General features: G+C 39.4%; 1 protein-coding gene across 1 annotated transcript; it reads right to left on the reverse strand.

Annotated features, from left to right (window-relative positions):
• Window positions 1–6,704: 6,704 nt before the first annotated feature.
• Window positions 6,705–8,994, reverse strand: LOC110038901 (pentatricopeptide repeat-containing protein At1g33350). The gene has a single exon (XM_020743825.1). The coding sequence runs from the start codon at window positions 8,962–8,964 to the stop codon at window positions 7,399–7,401; it is 1,566 nt and encodes a 521-aa protein (XP_020599484.1). The 5' UTR covers window positions 8,965–8,994; the 3' UTR covers window positions 6,705–7,398.
• Window positions 8,995–10,612: the final 1,618 nt, after the last annotated feature.

The following is a 10,612-nucleotide window of genomic DNA, read 5'->3' on the forward strand; positions in this document are numbered from 1 at the left end:
TCTTAACCGGCACATAAGCTTGGAGCCGTTCATTTTGATTTTGAGCACAAATTGTAAGAAAATCATATGTTTTTTTTTTTTTTTTAATTACTGCTTGATAAAACTGGCAATTTTAAAGATACGGGCCCCATGGACTCTCATAACTGGTCGTCGAAGGTGTTTAGATTCAATAGAAAATCAAAGGTGGTTTGATGATTGCTTTGGCTGAATGAAGTCGAGTAGAATGAAAAATGTTGATTATAAATATTAAAACCAATTAGTGAGAAACGCGTGCTCCAAATAAAATTTTCGATTCGAGCAGTGCTTACATTAAATAAAGGTTGGCCAAAATTTTAGTAGGGAGAGAGAGAGATTTTTAAAAATAGGTGTATGTATGTATGTATATATATATATATATATAAATGAAATCCATATTTGGATTTCTCATGGACATCAAGCCCCATGATGAGAGCCCGCGTCACGCGCCTAATTATTCGAGAATTCCGTGCCACGGGAAATTGAATCTGTGACCTCAGGGGACTTATAGTGAACCCCACCAACCAACAGGCCACGGCTTACGGCACAAATATATATATATATATATATATATATATATATATACTTTACACCTCACCTAAACTTTTTAAGATTTCTATCATCAAGCACTGATAGGTCATCAATAAATCAACTTCCAACTTGAATTTCGAGACATGAAATAAAATTGAGATAACTTTTTAAGAAAAAAATGTTCAAACTTTGATCAAGTGACATATAGAGCTCTAATTTCAACTGACTTGATGAGACAAACTCAATGATATTAAAAAGGGTCAAATCCAAGTCAAATTAAGCTCGGATTGAAGCATTAAACATTTTTTTTGGAAGCTCAAACGGATGTTGAATCTGTCGAGCTTGTATCTAAATCAAGCGTATCAGTGAGACGAATCAGTGAGCTTAATATTGCTCAATCATGGCATCAGTAAGGTAATTAAATGCCCATCAAATGTTATCTAATATTGCTTAATATTGCTCGTTGGGCCGCCCGATCAGACTGATTCACATTCCTTCATTAATTGCAGGGAGGGGGGATGAGAGCTTGAGGCCTGAAGAAGACTAAAGCTTCGAGCTAGGAACCAAAGTCCAGCATTACTTCATCGCTGACCGCCAGTCGTTTATCATTGCGGATCAACAGTTGTCGACTGCTACCTAGATTGTGGATCCAAAAGCACCCAAGAACCTGGCAGCTAAGCCATTGATGGCTTTTTCGCCGGCCTTGGGCGCTCACCTAAGCTAGGTGTGGGTTTTGCTTCCCGAGAGTTTGGCGTATAGGTGCCTAAGTGCCAGGAGCAGTTTATCTCAGGATTTCAATTTTTTAATCCTGATTTCAAGCAGGTTTTGTAAGTTCTGTTATTTCTTCATTCTATTTTCTTCAATGAGCATTCAGATGAATGTAAGAAGTGTCAAAAAAAGTGGATTTCAGTTTTTGTGTCATTCATGTGTCGGATCAGAGAGAGAAGATTATGGAGCGAGTCATGTAAGTTTTCTTGTTTTGAGAGAAAACTTGTATAAGCTTTTTATTAAACCATCTGAATTTCATAGTGGAAATTTCTGATGGTGTGGTTCCATGTTTTTTTCCCGTTCTCGAGTTTTTCCACGTAAAATCCTTTGGCATTTTTTTTGTTACTTTGATTGTGCTTTATGTTCAATTTTTGTTATGGTTTTCTCAAATTTGTACGATCTCATTATTGTGTGGTATGATATAGTTTCTAATTGATGCTAAGCTCTAGTAAAGTTGTAAATTGGTTGATATATTTCCTAGCACAGTTGACCATTAGTCTACGATCGACGAGAGACTATCACTTCTTGGTTATCGCTGATCAACATCGATTGCTGCTCACTTCTTATGACAAGTTCATCCGTGTACCAACTTGGTAGCTTGGAAGATTGTGCAACTCTTTCCGGGACAGTGGACTGTGCATATAATCTCCAGTTTATAGTGAAGCTCCTCAGCTGTGTCATACCTCGTGGTTTTTTCTCTTACGAATTTTCTATGTAAAAACTTATAGTGTCTCTACTGATTATTTTCTTTCATCTGAGTGCGCGTTGAATTCTCTTACAATGCTAAGACGAAAATCTATTACCCTACTGGTGCGAATTTTCTAGCATGCATCAAGCACCTTCTGTTATGTTTTCAGGTGATCTTGTTTGAAGGGAAAGCATCACAACATGCAAAGACCTCCGAAACTCCCATGAGATTGAATTGTGGCATTCAAAGACCTCCGAAACTACATCTCCTATTTTGGCGTCGACAGGATCATGACGTACAAAAACCTTTGAAACTTCTACGCAATGAGATTGCAACGTACAAAGAACCCTGAAACTCCCATTTTTAATTTCTCCAGGTGAGTCAGCATTGCACCATACAAGCATGTCTCGAACTCCCATATTTCTTCCTCAGTCACGGGATTGGGACATGCAAAGATAACTGAAGCTCCCATGTTTCTAGTCTGCGACGAGATCGGGTAAGGCATGCAGATACCACCTTAACACCCATCTTTCTTCTCCTTCCGTCAGAGGCATAGAGCTCGTCGGAGCTCGCTGCAAGTTGGCATTCATAAATAGCATGTTTTAGGTGCGAGATATGTAAATACTTATGCTTTACATTGCCTGTTTTATTATTTATTAAAATACAGACAACTTATCATCTTAGTATCTTGCAACATTCTCATATATCTATCGATAGAATAAAAGATAATATTTTTTACTAGTAAATATCATAGGTTATAGATGATATTCATCCCCCAACTCAATCGGCCAAGACAATGGCAATGTTGAAGTAGATATGAAGCATGCTGGTTGACTTCATTAATGAAAAATACCACAAAATATTTGTTTACGTTTGAAATGCTTTATTTTGTATCAGTAGGCTTGAAATCAGAAGACTTTTGGTGTCTTTGGACTCATAGAGTCAACATACATGACTATACTTTTGTTAAATTTAGAGTTAGGATTATATATGATTAAAAATATTTTAAATTTAAATGTTGCACCAAAGTTCATGCTTGATTGATTGCTTTTATGGAGATCTATCAAATATATAATTATAATAATTTTAAATCTTTATCATGAGCTCAAAAAAAAAAAAAACTAAAATATTTCCTTAATATATATATATATATATATATATATATATATACTTGTTATACAAGGCTCAAAATTTAATTAGATTTTACTTATTCTCTAAATACAATATACCAACAACCTAAACTTGTTTAATTAACAATTATTATAAATTTGTTTATTTTAGATATAATAAACTTAATTAAATATTATATATCAAAATAACTGACAAGAAAAATAACTATTAGCCAAACCTAACGCCACAGTTGAGGTTGAATTCTGCTAAAAAGTCGAGTATACGAACAAATAGGAAAAGGCCATGCCATTTTCTCGCCTCATAATCATGAAGAAGATGCATTGTTGGCCTTTTTTGTTTTTCGTCGCATGTATAATTTTATATTTCTTCGATGAAGCTGACTTTGGATTTTGATTTCAGAGTGAGACAAAAGCAATTATTTGATACGGCACTAACAAAACCTCATCAACCGACACAAATCTCAAAATGTCATACTAATAAATCTTTTGAAGACGAAACATTCAAACTTTGAGTCATCATGAAGTCCGATTTCAACAACCTTATACTCAAACTAATTTATACTCAAACTGACTGATTTGACGAGAAAGACTCAATAATACCAAATTTGGTCATTTTGATTTAAACCAAGCCCCGATCAAGACGTTAAATCATGACGTTTGCAAGGTTAAATGGATGTTGAATCCGGCGAGTACATAGTCGAATCGAGCATCTCGAAGAAACAAATTCAACGAGCCTAAGATCGCTCAAGTCCAACATCATTAAGTCACTCCAATGCCCATGAAATATCGTTGAGACAAAAGAAACTCACCGGGTTGTCCGATCAAAGTGGTTCACATTCTTGCATGAGAGGGAATGAGAGCTTAAAGCCTGAAGAAGAGTTTGAAGCTTAGAGGAGCTGAAGCCCATCATCACCTCATCGTCGATCGCCTCAGGCCACCGCCTACTACCAGTCGTTGACCGCCGTCGACTATCTCTTGCTGGTTGTCGCCCTACACCATCAGCCGCCCACACTTCTTACAACAAGTTCATTCATGCATTGACGTTGTAACTCCATCTCGCCTGTGGATAGGGGACTGCACATGCAATATCTAGTTTATAGTGAATTTTTTTAGCTGGGCTAGACCTCAGTGATTTTTTTGATTTATAGGTTTTTCACGTAAAAACTTCTTGTGCTCTACTGGTTGTTTTCGTTTATTTGAGTGTGTGCTAATTCTTCGAGCAATGCTAAGATGATAACCAATTACTCAATCGCAGTAAATTTTCTAGCACACATTAGTTTGGTCACGTCTGTGAGAAACGAAGTCCCGTTCGACACTGTCTTCAACTTTGAGACACAGAGTCCTTACTTTGTTTCCCAATTATGTACATCATCCAACTAGTGAAAGAACATCCTTTTGCATCTTGAAGATCATCTTTGAAGCATTCTTCATTGTGGAGGGCAACCTTCACTGCAGTCTTAAATGGTTGTTTGCGTCAACATCCCAAGCACGATGGTAGCGTTACAATCTTCTCAAATCCTATTCAGCACAAATAATTTCGAAACTTTATACAATCTTGAAAAGTCATTCACGCAACGTCTCAGGAATTATTATAGTGGGGCAGACTTCTCACATCCTATTTAGACACAAATTTTTCACAACTTCTTTCATGTCGAGGGGACAACCTTCATTGCAGTCTCAAAACGTCTTTCACGTTATCGTCACAGGCATGACTATGGTAAGGTAGTCATCCCACATTTTATTTTAAACAAGTCTTCGGGAATTGTTTTAAGACTGGGGGCAACTTCACAAATAACATTTTCTAAGTGCCCCTCCAATATCAGGAAGTCGATCTCTTCAACATTCAATACATTGGCTAGTTTACAAGCTGGTGTGGAAAATGCTTGGACGGCGCAACCTAGTCAACCACCACTACCGTCATGCTATGAAAATCGTCAGCAGCCTTTTCCCCTGACGGCGTTGACGGTTCAATGACCGCCCTGACCTCGCTCGGATCAGAACCCAAGGGTTTCTAGAGCCTCTTTGGCGACTGTCATATGGGCCCCTCGGAAGAAGCAACCTGGTCTGTCGACTCAGGATCGATCGTCTCTTGTCATCTCTTTTTTTTACCACATTTTTCTTTTTTAAGGACAGATATCAGAGCAGGTACATACACCGCCAATATCGTAGGCTCGAGTCGACCATCTTATTGCTTGTGCTGCCCAACATAACGCCTACTCAACAACCCTGGAAAAATTGGCAAAAGATGAACAACACAACTCCTGGATTATTTATAAGACACGTCAGGCATGAAAATAAAGGGAGACCTAATCATTAAATTTTCTTGATTTATGTGACACGATTGAAATAATAATTTCTTTGTCCTTATCGCAACTTTCACCACCAAGGAATAGGAAAACTCGGAGAACTAATATGTATACACCAGAACTACTGGTATGAATCTCAGTGAAAATAAACAACCGGGGGGTAAAAAACATCCCTTTGAGGTAAGCCATGAACCGACAATTAAATGCCCAACATGAGAAGCCGTTTCTCTAAACCCGGGATAGGTCAAAACTTGGAAGATGTTTTACTGCTTGATAGCGACAAGATCCGTCAATAGAGAGGTGCAATTCATTCCGACAGTGAGTCTCGTTGGATATCCCATATAAGCAAGACAAGATTCGCCCAAGACTTTGCGAAAGGGAATATCCGGCCGATGTAATGAATCGACCAGACAGACAAAGACGCAGACCCTGAAGACTTGAGTCAAATGATAAACAAGCCACGACTCACCCTATAAAACAAATCAACCCATCAGTTGACCGACCGACTGACCGACCGGGGGTAAGCAAGAATCTTCGACTGCGGCTAATCGACAGACCCACCTTTCGTCATGAGGGATGAGATCAACACTCGACCGGATGTCTAGGCCGAGCAACACAAGACAAGGTTGCCACTCAGCCGATTGTCTCAACTCGAAGTCAAGCAAGTCGATCGGCCAATTCCGACCATGCTAGAATTCAAACTATAAACAGATATAGAATAAATTCTATATAATTAATTGAAGCATTAATTGCATTAAGAATAATTTTTAAAATTGTTTTCTTCTTTCTGTAATTGTACAAAATTTATTCCTACAAAAAAAAGACAAAAAAACAACCAAAGGGAGGGCAAGCTTTTTGGACTCCTCCAGTTCCCTCGACAGTAAAGTCTTGACCGACTCTACCATTTTTTTCCTTCTTTTACTCAATTCTAACCCTCGAGACATTTTAACATGAGATTCAACAAATAGAGATCAAATTAAATGCACTTTTTCCTCAGATTTTCTTAGTTTCATCTTGATCATCAAATTATTTGTCATATTGAATAAAATAAATGCTCAGCTTGCGGTGAAGGAGCGCTCTCAATGTATGAATCATGGGTCAAGATTCAAATTTGATTTACTGAGTATGAGATACTGAAGATAATTACAAGATTTTACACCAAATACCGCGTCTTGTAAATCTCATAAGGAAAAATTGTTGTGGTATATATGAAATTTAAAACGATTGACAACAAAGCAAATAAAATAACACACAGATTTACGTGGTTCAGCAAATTGCCTACATCCACGGAGTTGCAGAGGATTTTTCTAATTGAGGAAATTTACACCAGTTTGATCACAACAACAATTAAGGATCTTTCACTTGCTCTTTCTCTTTACACCAAGATTCACCCAAGAGCAAGAACACCAAAGAAGAAGAAAAATATATAAGAGAAAACCTGTTTCTCTTTTGCCACAAGTCACCGAGAAGAACACCTTCTTCTTCCCAATCTTCTTCTTCCTTCTCCTGCTTCAACGCAAATGCTTTCTCTGCCCGTGACTTCTCTCTCTATATAGCCAAAAGGAAAGCCGTGCGATACCTTTTATCGCCAACGGGAAGCGGGAACAGTTTCGCAATCGAGCAGGAGCGGGAGGAGTCGCGACCTTTCGCGACAAAGGAGTAACGGGCAAAGCGACGCGAAGCTTCACGCGTGCGGGAGCAGATAGAGGTGTCGATTCGCGAAAATGGAGGAGGCGGGAGCGGGAGATTGCGATTCGCGATCGCAGGAGTGGAAGAGGGTCGTACCGGGCTCCACTTCTAACAAAAACAAACTTCTGGTAATGCCTTTTTGTTGTGCAGAAGATGGCTTCCAATTCTTCTAACAGTCATATTTTAAAAGAAGTTAATCTTTTACTGAGATAACCAATCAGGTAAAACTTAGCTCGCAGGGCCAGACTCAACTCAGAATTCTGAAATCCCACTAAAATAGTTCATGTGAAGTTTCTAACAGCCCAGCTAACTCTTCTAATAATACACAAATCTCATCAGCTTCTGGATGAAGCTTATCACCTGAATAAAACTGGTGAACCCAGCTATCCACCTCAATCCAACTACACCCGGGTAACTTCTTCCCTCCACAATCTTTCAACACCTTCCTAACCTCTCCCACCTCCTCCCACTTCCCATATTTGCTGTATAAGTTAGCTAACATCACCCCATAACCCACATTCTTCGGATCAATCTCAATAAGCTTTTTAACTGAAAACTCTGCCAAGCTGAAATTACCATGAACCTTGCAACCATTCAGAAACGAACCCCAAATCACCTCATCAGGCTCAAGCTTCATATCCCTCACTACCCCCATTGCCTCTTCAAATCTCCCAGCTCTACAAAGAAGATCCACCACACATCCAAAATGCTCAATCTTGGGCTCAATACCATGATCACTTCTCATGGAGTTGAAATAACTCATCCCTTCATCAACCAATCCTGCGTGAGTGCAAGCATTCAGAAGCCCAACAAAGGTAATCTCATCAGGTCTGGCTCCTCGGCGCTCCATATCTTTGAATATTGCAATTGCACGCTCATTATGCCCGTGAAGTGCAAGACAGTTGATCATGGAGTTCCATGATGTCAAGCTTGGCTCAAACAATCTTTGAAAAACAAATCCTGCTTCTTTCATGCTTCCACATTTTCCATACATATCAATGAGAGCATTCATAATAAAAGAACTGATTTTGATCTGGTTCTTCATCACATAGCCATGGATCCATTTCCCGAGCTGGAGAACACCAAGATGTCCACAAGCTGAAAGCATGCAGGTTACGGTTGTATCATTGGGGAAGACATTCTCCTTCTGCATCCTCCGAAATAGAGTCACCGCCTCTGAGAACATCCCATTCTGGGTGCAACCAGCAATCATGGCATTCCAGGAAGGGACATCCCGCTCAGGCATTTCCTCAAATAGCGCAATGGCGTTTCCTACCCTCCCCACTCGAGCATAACCAGAAATCAGAGCAGTCCAAGAAACGACATTTCGGTCGGACAATTCATCGAATATCTTGCGGGCAGTATCAAGATCCGAGAACCGCGCGTAGGCATCGAGTACAGAGGTCTGCACCACGGCAAGCCGATCAAAACCCGTTTTTGACGCATGGCCATGAACGGATTTTGCAAAATGAAAAGCAGACTGATCCGAGCAGGCTTTGAGGGCATGGGGATAGATAAACTCGTTGGGCTTGGGGCATCCGCGGCGAAGCATGAGAGAGAAGAGATGGAAGGCTGGAGTTGGGTCGGGGAGAGAAGAGTAGGCGGTGAGCATGGCGGTGTAGAGGTAGACATTGGGGGTGAGAAAGCTGTCGAAGATGAGGCGAGAGTAGGAGAAGTCGGCGAGTTCCATGGAGCAGAAACGGAGGAGCTTGAAGGCGAAGAACTGGGTCTGGCTATGGCCGAGGGTTGTGAGGAAGGCCTGGAGCTGCTTAAGTTGAGAGAGCCGAGCGCATTTCTCTAGCACTCCAAGGACTTGCCGGTTCAGGTCCGCGCTCATTCCTGTGAATTTTCAGATTGTATGCTTCTGGTTAAGGGGACTGAACGGCCCTTATTTGAGCTCAACACTTTTATTTTAATTTGCTATTAATAGGGGTAAATTAGCGAAGCTCCGCTCTTATTTGGCTCATTAAAAATAGAACCGTTCATGTTCAGAGTCATTAATGTATCAAGCTTAAAAAATTTATTCTTGTTGAGCGAACATGAGCTGTTCGTGAACAACGAGTCCTTTGACATCCCTATTCAAGTAGTCGTAGGATGTTAACAATTGGGGGCATGATTTAAATCTTATTATTTTATTAAAATATTCATTTAAATAGAATTTAATATTTTTTATTCTATTTTTTAAATTAATAATTTTAATCGAGTGGAAATTTTTATAGCCTTTTAGTCAATTAAATTATTTAAAAATAATGCTCATCAATTAAAACAAGCCTAATAAGCATGAAGAAAGCTTTATTCGTGCTCGGTTCAAAAAAATAGTTCGTCTTGGCTTGTTTGTTTAGCAAAAGATTAAATACGAGCTAATTAATGAGCCGAACACGAAGTTTTCGTGAATACCAAACCATTTTAGCAGCCTTAGTTATTAAGAATATCTTTGCCTTAGTATATATTTTGAAATATTTTAATTGAAAGAATTATAAATTCATAACACAAATGAGTATTATTTTTGTGCATTCGTAAATAACCTTTGTGGCAGTACAAAATTTAGCAGGCCTTTCCGAGGCTGGCATACCTATTGACTTTCAACAATTTAGTGGCCCAAGTTCTGACCGTCGAACGTATCTGACAATATGCCAGTTATAGGGTTGATCCGTTGAGCTCATTCAACCACCCAACTGTTGGTTTGACTTTTAGGGCTTGCCGAGTTGATCGATCAAGGTCCTAAATGTCATATTCTTGGCATTAGGTTAATCTCCCAAGCTCTTTTAACCAGTATTCTACACAAACAACCAACCGCCGAAATGTCGATCATCAATAAAGAGGATACATAGATCTACATCTATTTATGAATCGTTTGACATTCATATTTGCATAGCCGAAAAATTATGTTGAAAAATGTAGTCATGTCATAACAAACTTATTCACATAAGCAAAAGACCATACCCCCTTAGTCATTCCCCCGACATGCGACACTTGGCTGGCCTTCAGTCGCCCGACCATCTGTTTACTCTCTTCGGCCGACGTCATTCGGCTAGCCACCTCACTGCAGTCGCATATCAGTCGCTCGACCACTCAAGCATCGACCGGCTAACTCACTTTATTTCAGCCATACGAGTCGGACATCTCCCCTCCAACAAGCATCTTTACCGACAAGTTTTAGACAAGAGGCCTCATTTAGTCTGGCAAAATAACGAGTCATCTCTTCGGAAGACTGATCCTCATAAGGTCGGCTAGATTCCTCAACCACGATCATCTCAAGCATCAGACGACCCCCATTTGAACAACCATTAACTAAAAAAGATTTTATGTGCACGCCACCTAAACCTCTCACTCCTTCATTGCTAGCAGACCTCATGGGAAAATGTATACGAAAGATAAAGTATTCATCATCTTTAGATAAAATAATATAAAAAAAAGTATAAACAAATAGTTAAACAACTATATAAAAAAAAAGATGCCAAGTGATCGCAAGTTTCGAGGCGACT

The sequence above is a fragment of the Phalaenopsis equestris genome, unplaced genomic scaffold, assembly GCF_001263595.1.
Source record: "Phalaenopsis equestris unplaced genomic scaffold, ASM126359v1 Scaffold234275, whole genome shotgun sequence".
NCBI classification, from domain to species: Eukaryota; Viridiplantae; Streptophyta; class Magnoliopsida; order Asparagales; family Orchidaceae; genus Phalaenopsis; species Phalaenopsis equestris.

Excerpts from the sequence above, each read along its gene's own strand:
- LOC110038901 (XM_020743825.1), bottom strand. The coding sequence starts at position 8,964 with ATGAGCGCGGACCTGAACCGGCAAGTCCTTGGAGTGCTAGAGAAATGC.